The following is a 26,758-nucleotide window of genomic DNA, read 5'->3' on the forward strand; positions in this document are numbered from 1 at the left end:
CATGAACTATAAATAATAATGGGTTTCACTGATATTTTCATATACAATTATAATGTACTTTGATCATTCACCTCTATTCTCCCTCCCTTGTCCTAATGTTGCTTCTCTTAAAACTTTCTTTCTCAATTTTTATTTTTGAACTGTAGAAAATTCAGGAAACCTTCATTTTCTACAAGTAGAAACAAAATTTTACGTTACAAGTACAACTTCACAAGACCTTTTAAATGGCCTCCCATCAGGTATACCAAATGGCCTATCAATAGTTACAGTTAATATTGCTATGATGAAACATGACCAAAAGAAATATGGGGAAGAGCAAAAGACACAGTCAATAAGACAAAAAGACAGCCAACAGAATGGGAAAAGATCTTCACCAACCCCACATCTGACAGAGGATTGATCTCCACAGTATATAAAGAACTCAAGAAACTAGACATCAAAATACTGAACAGTCCAATTAAAAAATAGGCTAAAGAGCTAAACAGAGAATTCACAAAACAAGAACTACAAATGGCTGAAAGACATTTAAAGAAATGCTCAACATCCTTAATCATCAGAGAAATGCAAATCAAAACGACTCTGAGATACCACCTTACACCTGTCAGAATGGCTACGATCAAAAAAACAACAATGACAGCCAATGTTGGAGAGGATGTGGAGCAAAGGGAACACTCCTCCACTGTTGGTGGGAATGTAAACTTGTACAACCACTGTGGAAATCAGTATGGCGGTTTCTCAGAAATTTAGGAATCGAACTACCTCAAGACCCAGCCATCCCACTCTTGGGCATATACCCAAGGAATGCTGATTCATACCATAAAGATACATGCTCAGCTATGTTCATAGCAGCACTATTTGTAATAGGCAGAACCTGAAAACAACCTAGATGCCCATCAACGGAAGAATGGATGGAAAAAATGTGGTACATATACACAATGGAGTACTACTCAGCAGAGAAAAACAATTGAAAGCATGAAATTTGCAGGCAAATGGATGGAACTAGAAAAAATCATCCTGAGTGAGGTAACCCAAACCCAGAAAGACAGTTATGGTATGTACTCACTCATAAGTGGATTTTAGATATAAAATAAAGAACAATCAGACCACAGCCCATAGAAACATAAAGGCTATATATATAGCATGGAGGTCCCTAGGACGACTGTGGCTTATAATAAATTTCGGTTCTACTCAACTATTGAAAAAAATAGCCAAATGAATGGAAACACATGAACTATGAACCAAAGGCTGAGGGGCCCCCAGCTGGATCAGGCCCTCTGAATAGGTGAGACAGTTGATTGGCTTGATCAGTTTGGGAGGCAACTAGGCAGTGGGACCAAGTCCTGTGCTCATTGCATGAGTTGGCTGTTTGAAACCTGGAGCTTATGCAGGGACACTTGGCTCAGTCTGGGAGGAAGGGACTGGACCTGCCTGGACTGAGTCTACCAGGTTGATTGCAGTCATCGGGGGAGGATTTGCCCTGGAGGAGGTGGGAATCGGGGGTAGGCTGGGGGTAAGGGGAGGGTGTGGGAGGGGGGAGAATAGGGGAACCCGTGGCTGATATGTAGAACTGAATGGTATTGTAAAATAAAATAAAATAAAATAAAATAAAATAAGAGAAAAAAATAGGTGAAATGTATTTTAAAGTTACATTTCAAGTTCACTGTAATATGCTTAGTAAAACACACAAATGAAAAAACAGAAAATAATAGTAGCATATAACAATGTCTATTCATGGACATATGAGAGAATTATTAATAAAGAGTGATAGAAAAATTAAAAAAAAAGAAATATGGGGAAGAAAGGGTTCATTTGGCTTACACTTCCTCATTGCAGTCCATCACTGAAGGAAATCCAGACAGGAACACAAACAGGGCAGGAACCTGGAGTCAAGAGCTGATGCAGAGGCCATAGGGGGGGGTTGGGGGGGTGCTTACTGCCTTGCTCCTCATGATTTGCTCAGCCTGTTTTCCTATAGAACCCAGGACCATCAGCCCAGGGGTGGCACCACCCACAATGGGCTGGGCCCTGCCCCACCAATCACTAATTAAGAAAATGCTCTACAGGCTTGTCTAGAGCCCCATCTTATGGAGGCATTTTCTCAAATGAGGTTGTCATCTCTCAACTGACTCCAGCTTGTATCAAGTTGACATAAAACCAGCCTGCACATGTTCTTACCAGCAATGTACAAAGGCTTCATGGGGATGCTCATGTTTTGTGATGTCATACTTAAATGTTTATTAAACTCAGGGGTGTGGAGTGCATTTCCTGAAGAAAAATCAGGCTGAGTATCATATTTACTAATTTTAAGTTTCCTTTTCAGAGCTTGTTCTTTTTTCTGTTAAACTGGACTTCTTTTTCCTATTTAATTTGATTTTTTTTTCATTCTAGACTTTTCTTCCAAGATTTTATGACTTATCTTTTAACTTTTTAATGGTACCTTTTAATGCACAAAAGTTTTTAATTTTAAAAAGTAGTCAAATTGACCAACATTTTTCTTTGTGGTTTGTACTCTCTGTTGTCTACAAAACTCTTCCTTACACTTTAGTCATGAAGATATTCTCCTATAATTTTCTCAAAACATAATATTTTCAAAATATTTTAAAGTTTGAATTTTCATACTTAGGACTTAAAACATTTTTCAATATATAGAACAAACTAAAAGCTCATTCCGTTTCTTCATACTGCTAGGAAATGATTCTACCATAATTGTCTGAAAAATCATTTGTTGAGATCAGGCTGTGCACTACCCTAAGCTACTTTATATTGTCTAAAATAGGTTTTCTGACTGTGCATTGCATTGTATAGACTCCTTTTTGCAAGCAGCATTTCACTCTGTACTTTGGTGGACATGTACACAGCACCATCTGTCCAGCCCCAACCACAAAACATAGGTTGATAAACAACTCATTCCTAAAGTAAGAAAGGGTGCAACCCTATAAATTTATTAAGTAAATGTGGACTATAGAAGCATATGGGCTATTAAAACCATATCAAATAAATAAATTAATTAAACAGGATCAAGAAATTATCAGACATACCATACTGACAAAAGAGTCTAACTGCCTCACCCAGACCCCATGAACGAGGAAACACAACACTGCAATGGTATTTGTCCCACCTGTCAACTGACTGACTACCCAGCGTATGTCCAGGGACGGACAGGGAGGATGGGCTCCTGGCTGTCCCAGAGACTTCAGCTCAGCTCCATTCTCACTCTTGACACAGCTTTCTTGAATTGCTATCTGTCCATCCACCCATTCATCTGTCTAGACCCAGTCCTGCCCTTTGCCTCTATAGCTTCCACTAAACCTCATTTTTGCAGCTCAGCTTGGGCCCTGCAGCCTGATTCAGCAGCAACATCTGCAGCATCATTTTGTTATCCCATAGACTCTTTCCCTCTCTATCAGTTCTGCTTCTCAGGCCTCTTTGAAACCCCTTTAATTCTGCTATGACCTTTTTAACCCCTTTGAAACCATTCTATAATATACAGAGATTTACTGTGTGATGTGCAGTGAAAGCTCTGATCTGAGAGTTAATATTAGTAAATAAAACTGTCATAAAATAACTTGTATTTGGCTCAGCTAGATCTATGGAGAAGAATGGGCTGCTCAACAAATTGTTGCTGACAAAACTGCCATACCTTATGAATTTATTTTTACTCAATAAATCTGACGTGGAATAAAGACACAGATATGATTATCTATGTTTCTGACATAGTACACTCACAACATCATTTGTTAAGCCTTAATATTTAACAGGGAAATATGCTGCCGTGGTTCTTGCTAAAAACTGGCTTGGCTATTCTTGTCCTTTGGTTCTAATATATGCTCTCCTTGTGTTTCAGAGGCATGCTCCAAGGTCTTTCTACTTAGAGCTAAAGAGTAAGTCTAAACCCTTGGGTATGTTCTCTGAATTGAGCCCTTAGTATCCCTTGCCAGGCCCTTTCCTCAAGAGGAATCCTATCCATAGAGGGTGGAGATTAAGAAGATACTAATGATGGAGAAGCAAAATCAAAGTTTCATTTTCCAAGCCAACTCCTTTCCCGAATTCCCCATCCCAAAGGAAGTTTTACTAAAGGATATTCACTGTTCCCACCAAAGTTCAATCTAGTCAAATACTGTCATGTTTATCCTTCCAGAAGGAAAGAGTAATGGAGTAGACAAATAGAAAAAAAAGAAATATTTTTAAGTGTGATGGAAAGGATTCACGCTGCTAAATTTTTTTATTAAAAACATGCTCCAAAGACACAACTGTACATTGTTAAGAGAGGTTGCTTTGTAGATCTACAAGTATAGAGAGGTGCGGGGTAACCATTTTTAAGTGATTTTAATCATTTAAATTTTAATAAGTTTTAAATTATTTTCAATTTTTAAAAAATATTATTAATAATATAATTTTTTAAAGTCTTCCATTTAAAAAATATAAATCTGTACTATTAGAGATTTGCCCTACTCAGGTTCACAGAAAGCAATGCCGTTTTTTGCAAAAAGTAATTGCTAGTGAACAATAGCTTTTTAAACACTGCCCCCTACTGTTCACATTCAGCTTTCTCTGAAATGATAAGGACCACAGAAATAACAACCAGGCCCTTCCGCATTTGAAATCAGTTTAGCATTTTCGTTTAGTGTGCCAGATTTCACAGATTGGGGCAATTTCAACTATACAATTGCCGGGCTTCGCTAAAGCAAATCCCAGGCATTTGAACATTACTCTCATCAGTAATACAGCCAACTCCAGACGGGGCCAAATTGGACTTGGGCAGCACTGACAATACAGTAGCAACACTGAGAAACATCAGGAAAGACAAGAACCCCATGATGGCGTGTGCAACATTAGACTGGTATAATCAGTCTTAGTTTTAAAAATTAAAAAGAAATCTAGCAAGAATGACAAACTTCTACAAAAGAAATGAATCTTGCTTTATATCCACGCAAACTCACATCTCATAGATGATTTTTGCTTTCAAATGATCTGTTGACTAGACTTTCTGACTAGTTGCTTTGCTCCTGATGTCTACTGGTTCAAATATTATTAATAATAGATGAAAGAGAGTGGCCAAAGCAAATCTCAGGTAGAGCTGCTCAACATCCTCTGATCACAAAGCGCATGTCAGCACTTGTGCTGGCCAGTCTTCTGCTAGTGTGACACAAGCTAAGTCATACGGGAAGTGGGAACCTCAATTGAGAAAATGTCCCCACCAGATTAGCCTGTGGGCCAGCCTGTGGTGCACTTTCTTGGTGACAGATGTGGGAGGGCCTATCTTACTGTTGCTGGTGCCACCGTGGTCCTGTGTGCTGTAAGAAAGCAGACTAAGGAGTCATGGGGAGCAAGCCAGTAAGCAGGACTCACTCCTCTGTGGCCTCTACTGCAGTTCCTGCTTCCAGGTTCCTGCCTTAAGTCCCTTCCCTGATTTACATAGATGTTGTACTATAAGCACTAAGATGAAATATACCCTTTCCTCCCCAAGTTGTTCTGACCATGGTGTTTCACCATAGCATTTCACAATGACTGTCAAAGTATGGAAGGTGATGAATCACTTAATATTAAATCAAAAAGCTTGGGGGATTTACACAATAATGGGTTTCATGATGTAATTTTCATTTATGTATCTATTTTGATCATATTTACCCACATTAAATTTCCTACCCCTTCCTGATGATCTTTATTCCTCTTTCCAAATAGCCTCTCTTCTGATTTTATTTTTTTAAAACTCTAGATTCAACATATGAGAGGAAACGTAATATTTGTCTTTCTGAGTCTTATTTTGTTTAACATAATGACCTCTAGTTTCATTCATTTTTCTAAAACTGACATAATTTCTTTCTTCTTTATAGTTAATTAAAACTTAACTGTGTCTCTACTCTACATTTTCTTTATCTGTTTATGTGTTGATGGTCAAACTACATAAAAAAGCTATTGTGTGTAGTGCGGCAATAAGCACTATTAGATATTTCTAACATATGCTGACTTTGATCCATTTTGGCATAGACCCAGGAGTGGTATAGCTGAATCATATGTTATTTCTAACTTTAGGTTTTTGAGATACTATTCTTTTTTTTTTTTTTAAAGATTTTATTTATTATGTATACAGCATGTATGATGGCAGGCCAGAAGAGGGCACCAGATCTAGTTACAGATGGCTGTGAGCCACCATGCGGTTGCTGGGAATTGAACTCAGGACCTCTGGAAGAGCAGTCAGTGCTCTTAACCTCTGAGCCATCTCTCCAGCCCCACTTGAGATACTATTCTTATTCATTTCCACAGTTGCCAGAAAAACTTACATTCTCATCAAAGGTGTACGATTCCCAGCCCCCCTCGGCCCAGCCCTGACCACCACCAAAGTTTTGTTGCTTGTTTTCTTAAGGATAGCCACTCTGATTGGGGGAGGCAGAATCTCAATGCAGGTTTGATTTGCATTTCCATGGTGTCTAAGAATGTTTAACATTTTTAATGTAAGAAGCTTGGGTTTTAAAACTAGTTACCATTAAATAGTTATGTAGCCTCAAGACCCTTAGCAATTCAGGACACTGTGCAGATATTATTCTAAAGATTGTCAGGAGGTAGTAAGGAAGGGAAATCGAGATAGATGACAGGAGTTTTATTCCAGACTGCCTTGCCCCATTCCTCCTTAATCCCCTAGCCCTACCACTAAAACCCATGTGATCCACCCATTTTCCTCTTAGCTGAGAAAAACTAGCTTATATAATCTTTCTCCAAGGACTTTGCTTCATTATATCAGACATTTTGAGGCCATTATGGCGGCACACACTTGTAAGACTAGCACTCAGAAAATGGAGACAGAAGGATTAGGAGTTCAAGATCATCCTCAGCTACAACATAGAAGGTTCAGGGTCAGCATAGTCTAGATGAGACCCTGAGTCAAAAAAAAAGGACAAAGGGCTGGAGAAATGGCTCAGTGGTTAAGAGCACTGGCTGCTCTTCCAGAGGTCTTCAGTTCAATTCCCAGCAATCACATGGTGACTCACAACTATATGTAATGAGATCTGATTCCCTCTTCTGGTGTGCATGGAGACAGGTCACTCATATACATAAAATAAATAAGAATCTTTTAAACTACAGAATTTGAGAACTGGAAGAAAACTGAAGGCCCAGAATACCTTTTGATCCTAACTATAATTATGTATAAATATGAATTTGCCAATTCAGAAAAGAAATACAAGTAGCCAATAAATCTATAAAATGTCCAGTTTAAGTCCTTAATAGTTCTGTTTAGCAGTTTCTGTGGCTTTGGGAAAAGGAATGCAAGTTTCTTATAGAAGAAAAAAATCTCACTAAAGATAGCACAGGGTTGAAATACCTGTGATGGAACAGTAGATGATGTGAGGAGCAATCTTGTCTACATCTTCATACCCTAGGCCCATCTCAGCAAGTTTGCCAGGGACATAGTTTTCCACAAACACATCACTAATGGCTGCAAGCTGAAAGAAGAGGTAAAGATTAATCAGATTTTTTTGAGGGACTTCCAAACCTTCAACAACTTTTCCCACATAATAGAACTGTAATTTTAATAAAATTCTCACATTGTAAGATCCCATAAAAAGGATTACAGGATAAATGAAGCATGTTTATGCAAACATAAAAGCTCCAATCAATTACTTGAACTGCTATAGTCAAGGAAATAATGGTTATAATATTTTTATAAATGTATTCTATTAAATAGATTCTGTACCCTTCAACTGTAAGAAACATTTACTAAACATCGTGTCCAAACTATTCTCAGAAGAATAAGTAAAAATAAAATATAAGAACATAAAATTCATTAATAAAATCTCTTAAAACCTTCACCAAAAAATAACCCTAAATACAATATCATCATTATACTCTATCCTTACTCTGTACTATTTCTAATTACAACACAGTTTAGTGCATTAGAACATGATTCTGAAATGCCTTCATACTTTCAAATGTTTTTCCCAAAGAATTTTAAGTATCTTTCATGAGATGTATTGTTTTGATTTTCAGCAACTGAAAGGGTGCATCTTAGAAGACATCTCAAAAAGAGAATATGTCATCCTTTGAAGCTCTAGAAATAAAAGCATCAGATGAGTAAGTGACCTTTCCAAAGACACACAAGAAATACATCAAGAAATATGAGCATCATAGCACTACTCCAGAGCAGGGACCTATTTACTTCACATCTTAGAGGTTTAAGAGCAAAACACCAGCCTCGGCTGAGGTCCAGTGAGGACCTCATGGAGAACATCATCACAGTACATGAAGCATATGCAAGAGAGATCAACCACATTATGAAACAGGCAGACAGAAAGTAGGATTTCATTATTCTAATGAGAACTGGAATCCCACAAGAACTACCTTAATTTATTTTGAGGACATATACTCCCATTACCCAGCTAACTTACATCTTCCATTTCTACTATATTCTTCTTATATGTTCCACCATATCCCAACATTGTCAAGCTGAGGAGTAAGCTTTCAAAACACACTCTTGGAACCACACTCAAACCACATCCATATAATAGCAGATAGAGACAGAAAAGCTGCATGTATGCCATTTAAATATCATGGTATACAGATATCCTTTCCAAATCTCAGGTTAAATTGATAGACCTCTTATAAGGGTGAGCTATACAGCATACTCCAGGTGTATTATTCTATTGCTATGATTAAATACTCTGCACAAAATCAGCTTAGTGGAGGATGGGATTTATTTGTCTTACACTTCCAGGTACAATCTATCATTAAGGAAAGTCAGGGCAGGAACTCAAGCAGAAACCATGGAAGAAGGCTGCTTACTAACTTACTTTCTGGCTCATGCCCAGATAACTTTCTTCTACAGCCCGGACCCACCTGCCTAGGTATGGTACCACCCAAAGTGAGAAGGGCCCTCCCACTTCAATTGTCCATCAGGGCAGTCTCTCATAGACAAAGCTATAGGCCAATGTGATCTGGACCATTCCTCAATTGAGGTTCTCTCTTCCTAGGTGACTATGTTGTGTCAAGTTGACAAGAAAAACTAACCAGCACACCAGATGAGCCTCAATATAAGGACATTTATTAATGCTGATGATTCTACCAAACATTTCTTAGGAGAATGGAAGGAACGTGTTGTTATTAAATGCAAAACACACTTTAGTTATATCTTAATTTACTCTACAAATTTTGTTGATCTGTTACTTACAAAGCAGCTCTTGCAGGTATTGAAAAAAAATCCTATCAAGTATATCTAAGCTTCTGTATATATAATCTCTGATGCATTTGTACTACATAGTAATTAATGTAATGTTTAATTATGTAAATGCTATTAAATATTTTACTCTTAAAACACTATTGGGTGTCAAAGGAGGTAAGTCAGCAGTTAAAAGCACTCTGCAGCACTTCTAGAAGACCCAGATTCAGTTGCCATCATCCATATGGCAGGCCCCAATCATCTGTGGCTACAATCCCAGGGGAATCCAAGACTTTCTTCTGGCTTCTACGGGAACCTCATATATATGGTGGACAAACAAACATACAGGCAAGACACCAATACACATAAAATAATAAACAATAATCATTAATATTGTTTAAAACCTAAGGCAGAATCCTTCTCCCCAAAAATCCCAACAACTTGAGTTTGATCTCCATAGCTTACAGAGTGGAAGGAGACAACTGTCTCTTACATGTGATTCTCTAACATCCATATATGCTCTGTGGTACTCACATGCACACACACATTATAAAATTAAATAAATAAACAAATAAATAAATAGCATCCATATATGCTCTGTGGCACTCACATGCACACACACAACAGATAGATAGATAGATAGATAGATAGATAGATAGATAGATAGATAGATAGATAGATAGATAGATAGATAGATAGATAGATGATAGATAGATAGATAAAAACAAAAATGCTTGGCCATATTTTTTAATTGAAAATAGATTCTTCTCTCATACAATACATCCTGACCACAGTTCCCCCTCCCTCTAGTCCTCCCCAACGTCCCCCCATCTCCCCTCTCACCTAGATCCACTCCCCATCTGTTCTCATTCAGAAAAGAGCAGGCCTCCAAGAGACAATAATCAAACACAACAAAACAGGACACAATATGGCAAGGTAAAATCCCTCATACTGAGGCTAAACAAGCCAACCCAATAGGAGGAAAAGAGTCCCAAGTGCAGGCAAAAGAGTCAGAAAAAAAACCTGTTCCCACAATTAGGAGTCCCACCAAAAAAAAAAAAAAAAAAAAAAAAAAAAAAAAAACAAGCTAACAGCCATAACATACAGCCAGAGGACCTGGTGCTGACCCATGCAAGCCCCGTGCTTGCTACTTCAGTCTCTGGGAGTCCTTATGAGCCCTGTTTAGCTGATTCAGTGGGCCATATTTTTCTGGTATCCTCCATCCCCTCTTGACTCCTACAGACTTTCCTCCCACTCTTTAGTGGGGTTCCCTGAGCTCCAAGTGGAGGAACCCTATGGAGACCTCCTCTAAATTGGAGAATTTAGACTCTCTCTCTGGATAATATCTGGTTGTGGGTCTGCACCTATCTCATCTACTGCCAGAGGAAGCCTCTCTGATGATGACTGGACAAGGCATCTGTAAGTATAACAGAATATCATTAGGAATTATTTCATTGATTCTTTTTGCCAGTTGTGTTTCATTATACCCTAGGTCTCTGAATTATCCAGTCTCCAGTTTCTGGACATCCAGGCAATGAAGGGCATGGGCTGCCTCTTATGGCATGAATCTCAAGTTAAACCAGACATTAGTTGGCCACTTCCACAAGTTCAGTTCTACCATCGTTCCAGCCCATCTTGCAGGCAGGATAGATTGTATGTCAAGGGTTTTATGAGTGGGTTAGTGTCCAGGTTTCTCTTTCTGTAGCCTGCAGAGTACCTTTCCATGCCAAAGAGACTAGAATGTAGAGGTGAAGTCTTCACGTAGGTACCAGCTTGACCTCTCCATGTTCAAGGAGCTATGTGGCCCCACTGTTATTTTCAGAGAACAGCAATGAGGCCCCACTATTATTTTCAGAGAACAACCTCTGTCCTAGCATCAGCCTGAGTTGTTTAGGGACCTCCATGGGACTCCACTGGCCAATAACTCAACTGAATAAAACCCAGTCCCACCACTGGAAAATAGTTTTGATGTGAATTTCCCTGATGGCTAAAGATGTTGATGTTCTTTCAGTATTTCTCAGCCATTTGAGTTTCCTCTATTGAGAATTCTCTGTTTAGATCTATACCCCATTTTAATAGGATTATTTAGGGGTGTAGTTGTTGTTGTTGTTGTTGTTGTTTTTGGTATCTAGTTTTTTAATCCTTTAGCTGATGTAGAGTTGGAAAAAAATCTTTTCCCATTCTATAGGTTGCCACCTTTTCAGAATGACTGTGTCCTTTGCCTTACAGGAGCTTTTCAGTTTCATAAGGTCCCATTTATTAGTTATTGATTTTAGTGCCCGTGCTATTGGTATGCTGTTTAGAAAGCCTTCTCCTGTGCCAGTGTGTTCAAGGCTACTCCCCACTTTCTCCTTACCAGGTTGAGAGGATCTGGTTTTTTGTTAGGGTCTTTGACTCACCTGGACTTGAGTTTTGTGAAGGCTGGTAAGTATGGATCTATTCATATTCTTCTACATGCAAGACACCCAGTTTGACCAGCACCATTTGTTGAGGATGTCTTTTCCAGTGTGTTTTTCTGGTTTCTTTATCAAAAATCAGGTGTCTATATGAATGTGGATTTATGCCTGGTCTTCATTTTGATTCCATTAATCAACATGTCTTCTTTTATGCCAATACCATGTCGTTTTTATTACTATATCTCTGTAGTATAACTTTGTTGCGGGATATTTGATCATACTATGAAACTCCAAGACTGTGTTAATAAAATTAACCTTGGATCAGGGGGTGAAGCCAGTGACTACTTGACAGGAATAGGCCAAAGAAAGAAAGGAGGACCCAGGAATATGGATAGAGAGACACACACAGGAAGGAGTAGGGAGGGACTTAGAGATTTGAGGTCTTTTTGGTTTGGGATGAGTGGAGAGATGCTCTCCTGCAGGGTCTCCAGACAAAAAGAAAGGTCAGCTGGTTCCTTTCCAGCTTCTCTGATCTAGCAGGTTTTCACCCTAACATGACTCCCAAGTCTTTATTGGTAAATAGAACAATAGAGCCTTAGTTAAAACCTACATTTGTTGGCCGCAGCCGAGCCAGTGCCAGTGGAACTGGAAATCCTGCCAGGACAGAGTCTGAGCTTCAGTTTGCTGACTTTGGGGGCCACAGACATAGAGGGGAGTTAAAATATCAGTAGGTTCAGGTGTGGCCACTAAGCCAACAGAAAAACAACATAATGATATCAGGAATGGTGAACCCTCCAGAAGTTCTTTTATTGCTCAGGATTGTTTTAGGTATCCTGAGTTTTTCCTGTTTCCATATGAAGCTGAGAATTATCCTTTCAAGATCTGTGAAGAATTATGCTGGAATTTTAATGGGGATTGCATTGAATCTGTACATTTCATTTGGTAGGATGACCATATATACTATGTTACTCCTATAAATCTATGAGCATGGGAGATTTTTCCATCTTATGATATCTCTTCAATTTCTGTGGTGGTATTCTAATTGTACTGAAATGTGATTTTAATTGTATGTTAATAAAGTTGCCTGGGGGTCAGAGCTATTAGAGCCATAGCAAGAGTGTGGCAGTGGTGGCACACGCCTTTAATCCCAGCACTTGGTAGAAGAGCTAGGTAGATCTCTGTGTGTTCAGGGATACAGCCAGCATTGGAGACACATGCCTTTAAGACCTGGGGGGCTGTACATACAGGCAGTGATGAGGCAGTCACATGTTTGGGTTTACAACCAATGAGAAGGCAGAACAAAAAGACTATAAAAAGACATACACACAGGAAGTAGCTCTCTTTCAGAGAGCTAGGACCACCACAGGAGGAAGGGTGAGATTTTAGCTCTGAGCTCTGACCTCTTGGCTTTCTCTTTTACATTGGTTCTGTGTTTCTTATTTAATAAGATGGTTGGTTACATCTACAAATTTCTTTCTTCAAATGCTGTGGATATCGCTATATGTAAATAAATCTGATTGGCCGATAGCCAGACAGAAAGTATAGGCAGGACTAACAGAGAGGAAAATTGAGGTAGGAGGAAGGAGAAGGGAGACTGCCTGGAGCCACCGCCAGGACAAGCAAGATGTAAGGTACCAGTAAGCCGAGCCACGTGGCAAAGTATAGATTAATAGAAAAGGGCTAAATATAAGAGTGAGAGCTAGACAATGATAGGCCTGAGCTAATGGCCAAGCAGTTTAAATAATGTAAGAGTCTGTGTCTTTATTTTATAAGTGGGTTCCGGGACTGGTGGGACTTGGGAGCTGGAGAGAAATTCTCCAGCTACAAATGGCACCCAACGGCTCGAGTTTCTACCTTAAACCTGAGAATATTTAATAATCAATTCTAAACAGAGCCAAAACCAGGTTCCTGCTTCTTGTCTCATACGGGCAACTAGACGCTGCAAAACACAGGTTTCAACACTGGCGGGTTCCTGGCGTGTGCGTTCGACCAGCAGTATGGCGGGAATGAGGCGTCTGCCTGTGGCACATTACGCTATGTGGTAGATTTAGTCTTTACTAGTATTTAAAAAAAAAAAGGTTTCTGGGCTACACGCTGCTTTGATTAAAGCTTAGACCCACTATTTCTGAGACTTGATGACTCCCAGAGCTGGCGGAAAACGTACCACTGCCATGTTGGGAAGCTGAAATGGGCGGAGCCAGCAGCCACAGCACCGTTTCAGTCTTAGAATGGTACAGTTTAAAGCAATAGGCTCAAGGTAATATAAAAAATAAGCCACATAAAGATGGCTACCACACAGAGAATCTGGATTATGTTCTCTTTGATATTCGTAACTGAAGAAAAACATTTGATTACAAAAGATGTTGAGTTATGCCAAAATGTATATTTTAAAGGTACCTTAACTTCAAAATTTAGATTTAAGGATATATTGCTTTGGAAAAGAGGTTCTGCTTTTGTTTCCACAGAAAGCCAGAGGCTGTGGATTTGTTCCAGATTAAGATACATCAGGTTTCACCAGCCAAGACCCCCTGAAAGGTCTCCGATGACACCATGGCCCAGAGGATCCAACATCCAGAGCGGTTTCAAGGCAACTGGTTCACACAATACAGCCTCACAGACTACCCCATAGGCCTAAAATTTTCTTTGTGTCTTGATAAGATACAGCGCCCCCCTCCAGCAGGAAGTAGTAAGAGATGCTACACCCAAATTCCCAAATATACCAAGCTGGCTTTAGAGGTGGAATTGGCTCACTCCCCCTCTAAACCCAGACATATTGCTTAAAAAAAATGGTTAAGAGATTATGTCCCAAATCAGAAGAGCCCTCTGGTGTGGGACACAGAAAAAACAATATTTTTATTTAAAACAGGTTGATTATAAATGTGATTTCTTTCTAAAAAAGAAAAGGGGATATGATATAGATATATAGGAGGATATAGAGATGATAAGATAAAAGGGTAGATTAATGAACCTACTTTTAAAGAACAACTTGTTTAAAATGTTTTACATTGATATAGATTTTAATTTATGTTTAAAATGTTTTACATTGGTATAAATTTTAGTTTATTGATACAAACTTAAAGTTAATTTTGTTATACTGTATATATATTTCTATTCTTGCTTGAGGTATTATGTTTATGTAACTCATTTAAAATTGTAATGGATAATTAAAAAATAGATTAATAATTAGTCATCTATGATAATCATATTTATAGCCATGTTAGTTAAGTCTTCTAGATATACATAGATATATTTCAGATAGGTAGTCTTCAAACACTTCAAAGACCTAGAGAATATGGCATTTAAATAACTTAGAATTCTGTTGACGTGAGACACAATCGCTCCGGGCTGCACCAATTTGATCCCAAGAGAATGTTGGACTTCTAAGACATTTCCATTTGAAAGTTTGTCTTTTTGGCACAAAATGGCCTACTGGGCAAAGAACTGCCCTTGCCTTGACGGCTGACAGTACAAATGCAATGCTGTCCTTCCTGGACAAGCAAGACAAAAGGAAAGCGACCACTGTACTCTGCCAAGACAGGGTAAGATGGTCTCTCAGAATTCCTGCTTCTGAAAATGGTCTGTCAGATACTCTAGGCCTGTAGCCAATTTGAATGCACCAACAATGCTGAGAAACATTAGGTGACTGTCCAGGCTGCCAGCTGTCTTGGTCTACTCTTGCAAGATTCCCGAAAGTTGCTTGCATCCTTCTCCCATTTCTCAGGCAGTATTATATCCTTCTGAGGTCTTTGATGTGATTAAAGACTAGATAGTTGTAATTTTCTCAGTTATGATAAAAGATAAGTTAGATATAAAACCTTAAACTCATAAATATAAGATAGATAGGATATCTTCTTTAATATTATAACTAATTCTTGCTCGATAATTGTTTTGTTATATGTAATTTTACCATGTTAAAGTTAAAACCTTCCTTTTTAAAAAAAAAAGAAAAGGGGAAGTGCTGTGTGTAGCTAGAGTTTTCCTGCCTTGCCCACAGTCAGCACAAATCTTTGTCACCCGCCAGTCCCACAGCCACTCAGACCCAACCAAGTAAACACAGAGACTTATATTGCATACAAACTGTATGGCCGTGGCAGGCTTCTTGCTAACTGTTCTTATAGCTTAAATTAATCCATTTCCATAAATCTATGCCTTGCCACGTGGCTGGTGGCTTACCGGCATCTTCACATGCTGCTGGTCATGGCGGCGGCTGCAGTGTCTCTCCGCCTCAGCCTTCTGCTTCCCAGAATTCTCCTCTCTCCTTGTCCCACCTACTTCCTGCCTGGCCACTGGCCAACCAGTGTTTTATTTATTGACCAATCAGAGCAATTTGACATACAGACCGTCCCACAGCAGCTGTGGATATCGCTATATGTAAATAAATCTGATTGGCCGATAGCCAGACAGAAAGTATAGGCAGGACTAACAGAGAGGAAAATTGAGGTAGGAGGAAGGAGAAGGGAGACTGCCTGGAGCCACCACCAGGACAAGCAAGATGTAAGGTACCAGTAAGCCGAGCCACGTGGCAAAGTATAGATTAATAGAAAAGGGCTAAATATAAGAGTGAGAGCTAGACAATGATAGGCCTGAGCTAATGGCCAAGCAGTTTAAATAATGTAAGAGTCTGTGTCTTTATTTTATAAGTGGGTTCCGGGACTGGTGGGACTTGGGAACTGGAGAGAAATTCTCCAGCTACATTCAAAGACTTGGAGTTTTGTTTTTTGTTTTGTTTTGTTTTTTAAGACTTGGGAGTTTTTATCATACAAGTCTTTGATTTGCTTGGTTAGAGTTACCCCCAAGATATTTTATATTATTTGAAGATATTGTGAAAGGTGTTGTTTCCAAGATTTCTTTCTCAGTCAATTTGTCATTTGTATATAGAAGGGCTACTGATTTTAGTTAATCTTCTATCCAGCCATTTGACTGAAAGTACTTATCAGCGGTAGGAGTTCCTTGGTAGAATTTTTAGGGTCACTTAAGTATACTATCATATCATCTGCAATAAAGATACTTTGACTTCCTCCTTTCCAATTTGTATCCCCTTGATCTCCCTTCAGTTGCTTAATGTTCTAGCTAAGACTTCAAGTGCTATATTGAATACATATGGAAAGTGGACAACCTTCTCCTGCTCCTGATTTTATTGTAATTGCTTTGAGTTTCTCTCCATTTAACTTTATGTTAGCTATAGGCTTGCTGTAAATTGCCTTTATTGTGTTTAGGTATGTCCCCTGTGTCCCTAATCCCGATGGGACTTTTATCATGAAGGGTATTGGATTTTTCAGAAAGCTTTTTCCACATCTAATGAGATGATCATACTTTTTTTTCCTTCAGGTAATTTATATGGTGGATTACATTAACTGATTTTCATATGTTGAACTATCCCTGCATCTCTGGAATGGAGCCCATTGATCATGATGGATAATCTTTTTGACATATTCTTGGATTTGGTTTACAAGAATTTTATTGAGTATTTTTACATCTATGTTCATGAAGGAAATTGGTCTGTAATTCTCTTTATTTTCATGTGGTTTGAGTATCAGGGTAACTGTGGCCTCATAAAATGAATTGGGCAATGTTCCTTCTGTTTCTATCCTGTGGAATAATTTGAGGAGTATTAGCATTAATTTGTCTTTGAAAATCTAGCAAAATTCTGTGCTAAAACTGTCTGGCTCTGGGTTTTGTTTTTTTGTTTGTTTGTTTGTTTGATTGATTGATTGATTGATTGGGAGACTTCTAATGACTGTCTCTATTTCACTAGGGGTTATAGGTCTATTTAAATTGCTAATCTGATCTTGATTTAACTTTGGTAAATGTTACCTATCATGGAAATTATCCATTTTTTTTACATTTTCCAAGTTGTTGGAGTACAGGTTTTTAAAGTATGTCCTTATGATTCTCTCAATTTCCTTGGTGTCTGTCATCATGCCCTTTTCATTTCTAATTTTGTTACTTTGGATATTCTCTGTCTTTTAGTTAGTGTGGATAAAGACTTGTCTATCTTGTTGGTTTTCTCAAAGAACCAACTCTTTGTTTCATTGATTCTTTGTAGTGTTCTCTTTGTTTCTATTGTATTGATTTCAGCCCTCAATTTGATCATTTCTTGCTGTCCACTCCTCTTGAGTATGATTACTTCTTTTTGTTCTAGAGCTTTCAATATGCTGTCAAGTTGCTAGTATAAAATCTCTCCAATTTTTTATAAGGCACTTAGTGCTATGAATTTTCCTCTTAGTACTGCTTTCATTGTGTCCCATAAGTTTGGGTATGCTATGTATTCACTTTCATTGAATTCTAGAAAATCATTTCTTTCTTTATTTTTGTCTTGAACTATCTTTTATTCAGTAAAGAGCTGTTCAGTTTCCATGAGTTTGTAAGCTTTCTGTTGTTTCTCTTGTTGTTGAAATCCAGCTTTAACCCATGGTGGTCTGATAGGATGCAGGAGTTATTTCAATTTTCTTTATTAAGATTTGCTTTGTGATCAAGAATGTGGTCAATTCTGAAGAAAGTTCCATGAGGTACTGAAAAAAAGGTAAAGTCTTTCGAGTTTGGGTAAAATGTTCTGTAGATATCTGTTAAGTCTATTTGGTTTATAACATCTATTAGCACCAGTGTTTCTCTGTTTAGTTTTTAGCTGAATGACCTATACATTGGTGAGAGTAGCATATTAAAGTCTCCCACTATCAGTGTGTGAGGGTCAGTATGTGATTTAAGCTGTGTGGTGTTTCTTTTACAAACCTGGGTACCCTTACGTTTGGGACATTGATGTTAAAAATTGAAATGTCCTTAAAAAAAAAAAAAAGAAATGTCATCTTAGTGGATTTTTTCCTTTGGTGAGTATGTAATGTCCTCCCCTACCTCTTTTGGTTATTTTGGCTTAAAGTCTATTTTGTTAGATAGTAAAATGGCTACACCAGCTTGCTTCTTACATCCATTTGCTTAGAATATCTTTCTCCAACTTTCCCTTTACCCTGAGGTCATGTCTATCCTTGATATTGAGGTGTGTTTCTTATATGCAGCAGAGGATAGATGCTGTTATTGTATCCATTCTGTTAGTCTGTATCTTTGGTATGAGGGTATTGAGACCACTGATATTGAGGGCTATCAATGAACAATGGTCGTTGATTCCTGTTATTTTGATGGTGGTGGTGGTGGCAATGGTGGTGGTGATGGTACTGCTTCCCTTCTTTTGGTTTTCCTAATGTGTGATTATTTATTTCCTGTGTTTTCATGGTTGTAGTTAACCTCCTTGGGTTGGAGTTTCCTTCTAGCACATTCTGTAGGGCTGGATTTATAGATACTGTTTAAATTTAACTTTATCATGGACTATCTTATTTTCTTCATCTATGGTGACTGAAATTTTTGTTGGGTATAATAGTTGGGGGTGGCATCTATGGTCTCTTAGAGTCTGCAGGACATCTGATCACTTCTGTTTAGGCCCTTCTGCATTTTAGAGTTTCCATTGAGAAGTCAGGTGTAATTCTAATGGGTCTGCCTTTATACAATACTTGTTCTTTTTCCTTTGAAGCTTTCAATATTCTTTTTTGGTCTGTTTGTTTTATGTCTTGATCATCATGTGGCAAGGGAACTTTCTTTTCTGGTCCAATCTATTTGGTGTTCTGAATGCTTCTTGTACCTTTATAGATAACTCCTTCTTTAGGTCAGGAAATGTTTCATCTATTATTTTGTTGAAAATATTTCTGGATCTTTGAGCTGGAATTTTTTCCAATATCCCTTAGCTTTGATCTTGTAGAGGACCAGCCCCCACTATTATTTACCCCAGGAACTCTTGAGGAATGAAGGATAAGAGACTTTTATTTAGAAATAAGGAGAGAGAAACAGAGAGAAAGCACAGGATAGACTTGGGTGGGCTTGGATCCTTATCCACAGGCCCAGAACTTTATTCCAAAGGTCTGTTTATAACAATGCCAAGGGATGGAGCAAAAGACCTCCCCCTTGCTAGTTACAGACACCTGGTACCCAGGCCTGTGGTCCAATCAACCTCTTATGCAGTCCTTCTGGATACAGCCACTAGAAAACCTAGTGGGCTCCAACATGATCTTAGATTTCCTGGATGTTTTATGCCGGGAATTTTTTATATTTAACACTTTCTTTAACTGATATATCCATTTCTTCTATTCTATCTTCAATGTCTGAGGTTCTTTCTTCCATCTCTTGTATTCTGTTAGTGAAGCTTTCCTCAATAGTTCCTGTTGGCATCTCCAAACCAAGGCAATCCTTTTAGGACAGCCTGGATTTTGTCTATTTCTTTGTAAAGTTTTTCTTTCAGATAATATTCAGTTACATTCCCAGAGAGAAGGAGGACCCACAGCAGATAGCAGGAGACACAGAAAATCTTCACTGAACTTTCAGTAGCATGCTAGGAAGAGCAGCAAAACAGGAGAAACCATAACAAAGGTGCATGAAATGACACCAGAATAGATAAAAAGCAGCACCAGAAAACTCCTATCCTCTCAGAACTTGACTGGATCAGTAACAGACACCATTTAAAAAAAAAAAAAAACTGTATATGTAGCTGAAAGTTGTCCTGTTTCCCACCCCGTCTACAGTCACTCAGACACAAGTAAAAACACAGAGGATTACATTAATTAAAACTGCTCAGCCATTAGCTCAGGCTTACTACTGACTAGCTCTTACATTTAAACTCAGCCCATTTCTGTTAATCTATATGTTGCCACGTGTTCCGTGGCTTTACCTGTGTGCCATTACATGCTGCCCCCTGGATGGCAGGCTGGCGACTTCTGACTCAGCTTTCCTCTTCCCAGAATTCTCCTTGTCTGCTTATCCTGCCTGTACTTCCTTCCTGGCTACTAGCCAATCAGCGTTTTATTAAATCAGTGTATAAAAGCATTATCCCACAGCATTGTATCAAAATGTTTAAAAATTAAAAATAAGTAAATAGATAAAATGAAATTTAAACAACCTTTGTAGAACCTGGTATTGTTGTTTTACTAAATGGTCATTTGTCAAACTGCCTTCTAAATATTTGTTTATACCCATAGACCTGGACTACTGTTGACCTTCCTCGGAGATGCTTCATTTGCAGTAGACAGAAGTCAATGTAGAGGTGTGTAACCGGTTGCAGTGTTGAGAATAAGAGATTAGGTGTTCAGCTCTAAATGGGACACCTATATTAACTCCAACATACCACAGCTCAGGGAACATTGCAGAAGAGAAGGCAGAAAGAAAGTAAGAGCCCAGGAGTAGGGAGGCAATTAAAATTTTTACAGTTTAAAACAAAACAGCAACATAGACTCTTGCTGAGTCACTGGTTTGGTGGCCCCAAATCCTCTGTGAACTGCATGACTTGGGAACTCAGAGCCACTGTCACCACACTATACACCCAAACATGGCCGGCAGAATACCTCTAAAGTACAGGGAGGTAAAACCATAAAGTAATCACTGTTAGTGATTACTACAGAGGAACAAAGCCTGTGCTTCGTTGTGGTATTTTAGCGGTGACAGTGGTAGTAGAGGCTGTGGTGGTTATGGTGAGTTGTGTTGTGTTTTGAATGTTGAAAACACTCCAATTTAAAGAATATAGCTAAAAAGGAATAAACCAAAGCAAAGACATCCCAACACAGTAGCACCAAATCCATGGTTAGTGGCCATAGAAACAGAAGAAAAATCTAGTTCTAAAGAAAAAGAAAACTATCAAGAATCAAAACAAAATGCCCCAAAGGTAGCAAAAGAGATGCCAATCCAGAAATACAGGAGGCAGTTAAAACATAAGGCAGGGAAAACTAGAAAAGAACGACTATAATATAATCAAAACATTAAACAGACAGAACAAAGGAAGTATATTGAAAGCAGCAACACGGATGGACTGATTCACAAATAGAGGCAGGCTCATGAGAATACCAGATTATTCAACTGAAAATTTAAAGCCAGAAAGGTTTGGAATGTTATTTTTTGTAACTGCTGAAAGAAAGAAACCACTGACCCAGACTGCTATGCTCAGAAAACCTCTGTGATAATTGAAGGAAAAATAAAAACTTTCCATGATGAAAATAGACTATAGGAATTTATGACCACTAAGCCAGCACTACAGGGGACACATGATGGAATGTTTCAAACTAAAGTGGAAAGCAAAGCCATCCAGGAGGCCTCAGGAAAGAATAAGCCATGACAGGATAATAGCTAAGTAAGAGAAGATGAGGGAATAAAACAAACACTAAAAAAAAATCAACAAATCAGCAGTAATCAATGCACAACTTTCAGCAACTATGACTATTAGTGGTCTTAATTTATCAATCAAAAGACACATAGTATTAGATTGAATATAAAAGCAGAGATCAGCTATTTGTTGCCTCCAAGGAATGCACCTCACAACATAAAATAGACACCTTAGGCTTGAAGTATAGAAAAAGGTATTTGAAGCAAATGAACCCAGGAAACAAGCAGGTGTCGCTGTTATGATATCTGACAAAATAGACTTCAAAACAAAGCTATTAAGAATAGATAAGGAATGTCATTTCATACTGATCAACAGACCACTCCATCAGGAGGATATTGCAATCCTAAAGATACATGCCCCAAAGTTTATCCCAGTTTCATAAAACTACTACTACTGAATGTAAAGTCACAGACTAAACCCAGCACAGTAGTTCAGGGTGACTTCAATACCCTACTCTCACCAACTGACAATCATCATGACAAAAAAATAAACAAAGAAATATTTTATTTAAATTATACCATATGATGGCTATTCCTGATTATCAACTTGACTACATCTATCAACTTAATTAAAATCCAAGCAGCTGTGAACACTTATGAAGGGTTTTTCTTAATTGGATCCTTTGAAGTAGAAAGACCTTAAATCCAAATCATTTGAGGTCACAAGACATGCCCTAAATTTGAGACATACCTTCTGCTGGCAGCTTTTAAAAAAAAAAGAACTTGAAAGAAGGAATCTTTTGTTTTTTCCTGCTTTCCCTCAGTCTTGCTGACAAGTTCATTCCTTCACTGGTATTAGAGCCTACTTCTTTGGTATCCTGGCATATACTGAAGACCAGCTGAGACATTGAGCCTCAAGGACTGACCAACTATTGGATTCTTGAACTGTCAGAGGACAACCATTGTTGGACTAGCAGAACCACTTCCTTTAAGATACTCTAATAAATTCCAGATAGATGCATAAACAGACAGACAGATAGATATGATAGAAAGTAGATATAATAGATGATAGATATAATAGAAGATAGATATGATAGATGATTGATAGAGATGATTGGCAGATATAGATAGATTATTGATTGATAGATGATAGAAGATAGACAGATAGAGAGATGATAGATAGATAGATAGATAGATAGATAGATAGATAGATAGATGATAGATAGATAGATAGATAGATAGATAGATAGATAGATAGATGATAGATAGATAGATAGATAGATAGATAGATAGATAGATAGATAGATAGATAGATAGATAAATGACAGGTTCATTCTACAAGTTCTAGAGAACCCTGACTAACTTGCCATACATCAAGTATCTTAATAGACATCTACAGAGCATTCTATCCAAACACTGCAGATTACACATTTTGTTTTTCTCAGAAGCCCATGGAACTTTCTCTAAAATAGGTCATATGTTAAGATACAAAGAAAATTTTAACAAATACAGTAAAATAACTACTTGTAGTCTTTCTAATATAATGAAATAACATTACAGATGAGTGGTTCCCAATCTTCCTAATGCTGGGACCCTTTAATACAGTTCCTCATGTTGTGGTGACCCCAACCATAAAATTGTTTCATTTCTGCTTCACAACTGTAATTTTGCTACTGCTATGAATTGTAATGTAAACATTTGTTTATGCAGAACATCTGATATGTGACCCCCAAACAAGTCACAATTCACAAGTTGAGGACTACTGCTACAAATCAACCACAAAAGCAATCCCAGCACATAGAAAAACTAATGTAAATTAAACAACACAAGAAATCATGAACAAAAATGAAAATACAGCACATGAAAGTCTTAGAAAAGAAATGTATAGCTCTATAGGGTCAAGAAAATATGCTCTCCATAGCACCATAGTAGCAGCTTTGTAAGAGGGACACCAGCACACTTGAAGAACTCTATCACTGTTCTTCCCTGGGTACCCAACATTACAGTGGGAGCCACAGCTGCGCGACAGTATAATTTAAATTGAAATGGGATTAATTACATCCTCAAGTAGCAAAGGCCAAATAGCAGCACTGAGTCAACAAAGGTAAGGTAAACATTTTTAATATAATGAGCATTAAAGGCAAAGCAATGCTCACAATGGCCTGACTTATATAGATTTTTGGCACTAGCTAGTTAATTATTAATAATCATGGTGTTCCTAGAAGTGAAGTGAATAGGAAGTCTACTAAATTCTCATTCAACCTGTAAAAGCAGAAAAATTCCTGAACAAGTGAACCAAAGCTACCTTGGATCACAGAAACAAAGAATCATGGTCCTTCAACCAATTTCCAGGCTTGAATCAGTTTAGAGACAAAACTCCTCAAAGTACAGGCTGATTCTACTTGAAGAAGGACCCAGCTCCAACTCCAAAAACTAAATAAATAAATAAAATAAAATACTAATGACTCTTTCTCCCATCCTTACCCCAAAGGAGCTTTCTGCTAGGGTAACTGTACACTGGAGAAAATGAAATAATCAGACCATTTAGGGCCTACTAGACACTAGCTCTGAATTAATTCTTGGAGACCCCAACATCACTGTAGCCCTCCAGTTGAAGTAGGGGCTTTATGAAGGTCAGATGATCGAGGAAGTTTTAGCCAAATTCTGAATCATAGCAGCGCAGTAGGTTCCTGAACTCACCCTGGGTATATTTTCCCATTCCCAGAATGCATAATTGGAATAGATATACTTAGAAGTCAGAAGAATCTTCACATCCATTCCCTGATCTGTAGAGTGAGGGACATTATTGTTAGAAAGGCTAAATAGAAGCCATTAGCCTGCCTATACCAAGAAAAAAATGTGAATCAAAAACATTTTCACATCCCTGAAAATGATTACTCCATCAGGGTCTTTTGTTTGCTTGTTTGTTTTTCGAGACAGGGTTTCTCTGTGTAGCTTTGTGCCTTTCCTGGAACTTGATTTGTAGACCAGGCTGGCATCAAACTCACAGAGATCCGCCTGCCTCTGCCTCCCGAGTGCTGAGATTAAAGGCATGCACCACCACTGCTCCGGCATCAGGGTCTTAAGAGATGCAAGGGTGGTAGTTCCCACTATATATCCCTTTACCTCTCCTATTAAACCTGCACGGAAGATGGATTTATCATGAAGAATGACAGTTGATTATTGCAAATTTAATCAAGCACCAACTCCAAACAGCTGTTGGATCGAGGTGTGGTTTCCTTGCTTGAGCAGAGTTACCTATCTCCTATACCATGTATGCAGCTATTGATCATGCAAACACTTTTATCATCATTCGTGTCCAGGAAGACTTCCAGGAGTAACATCATTTCACCTGGAAAGGCCAGCAGTACACCTTTATAGTTCTATTTCAAGAATCAATTATCTATCCCTATGTCATAACTTAGTTTGAATAGATCTTGATTGCTTGCCTCTGCTACAAGGTATTATACTGGTCCATTATACATGTCATCATGATGATTTGATAAAGCAAACAGGAAAAAGCAACTACTCTGGACTTGTTGGTAAAGAATATGCACAAGAGAAGATGATAAACAAGTACAATCAAAATTCAAGAGCCTTCTAGCTCAGTAAAATGTCTAGGAATTCAGTGCTATAAGACTCACTGAGCTATCCCTTCTAAGGTGAAGAATAAGTAGCTGCACCCTTCCCCTTCTACCACCAAGAAAGAAGCACAAGGCTTGGCAGGCCTATTTGGGTTTTGAAGGAAGTACATTCTTCACTTGATTGTGTTACTCTAACCCATACAGCAAATGAGTTGGAAAGCTGTTGGTTTTCAGTAGCGTCTAGACCAGGAGAAGGCTTTTCAACAGGTCCAGGCTGCTATATGGGCTGTTGTGCCACTTGGATCACAAGATCTAGCAGGCTCAATTGTAGTAGAGGTGTCAATGGCAGAGAGTAATGCTGTTTGGGGCTTTGGCAAGCTTCCACAGGTGAATCACAGAAGTGGCCCTTAGAGTTTTATAGCAATAAAGCTAAAGTTGATTCTTTGGCTTTAAAAAAATTAAACTTGGTTGAAACTTGGTTCCCTAACCAAATGGATATAAATCCACTAAAGTGAATTGAAAATCTTAGTGATGATGAACAAATAAAATTTATCTAACATGATGCAGCCAACCACATTCACATCAGGAAATACGTGATAATAATTGTGGGTGATATACAGCAAGAGCTTTTCTAAGCCTTTAAAACATATTAGCTTAATTCTAAGCACCATGGGAAGAAGTTACAGTACTAATCCTACTTTAGTGATGAGAACATTGAGGCACAAGGAAATAATCTACCTAAATTTACATAGCTTGCAAGGAAAGGAGGCAGAGTTCAAATCTCATGTCAGGACACATATTCTTAACCACTGTGTAATACTACCCCAGAAGAAAAACACGCTAAGATCAGATCTGGAAATGTTGAACATCTGGAAAAACATGCCAGTGAACGTGTGGTTTCTAAAGGTTGTGATCCCATGTTCAAATGTCAGCTTTCCCCCTATTTATGTTAAAAGCCAAAGAACTTGATTAAAGTAAATATTAAATTTAATAGAGTTTATTTCTAAAAAGAATGATGCATGTATCAGGCAATGCTGAGAAGCAGGAGAGATCCAAGGAACTCCACACAGCAATGTGGGTAGCCAACACTTATAAACAAAAAGAAATCACATCCAAAAATGACCATCTTATCAGTTGGCAGCCTACGATTGGCTGAAGTTTTGTTGTTGTGATTGAGAGTTTATTGTTTATCATAGTAATGTAGCCAAAAATAGTTTATTTGATAAATTAAGTTACGATTTACTACAAATATGATAGCTTTAGGCCAAATTTAACATTAGTTATGTGATCTTTAGGATATCATTTATATCCCATGCCACTCAATCACCTTCCATAGCAATGAGGATTTTTTTTAAAAAACAAACAAAAAAACAAAAACCACATTTATTTAGTTACAAGTAGTGCACACCTTTAATCCCAGCACTCAGGAAGCAGAGACAGGGTATCTTTGAGTTCAAGGCCACCTGATCTGCAGAGTGAATTCCAGGACAGCCAGGATTATA

At 38.1% G+C, this 26,758-nt stretch overlaps 1 protein-coding gene across 15 annotated transcripts in view; it reads right to left on the reverse strand.

Moving 5' to 3' along the window:
* The window catches only part of Sugct (succinyl-CoA:glutarate-CoA transferase), a 727,080-nt gene that overhangs the window by 673,126 nt on the left and 27,196 nt on the right, over nt 1-26,758 (reverse strand). For all 15 annotated transcript variants that reach the window (XM_042278244.2, XM_076572951.1, XM_006980141.4 and 12 more), the window contains one exon: nt 7,319-7,439. In XM_042278244.2, the coding sequence (XP_042134178.1) occupies nt 7,319-7,439 (121 nt within the window). The remainder of the gene's footprint in view (nt 1-7,318; nt 7,440-26,758) is intronic.

This window comes from Peromyscus maniculatus, chromosome 5, assembly GCF_049852395.1.
Source record: "Peromyscus maniculatus bairdii isolate BWxNUB_F1_BW_parent chromosome 5, HU_Pman_BW_mat_3.1, whole genome shotgun sequence".
Taxonomy (NCBI): domain Eukaryota; kingdom Metazoa; phylum Chordata; class Mammalia; order Rodentia; family Cricetidae; genus Peromyscus; species Peromyscus maniculatus.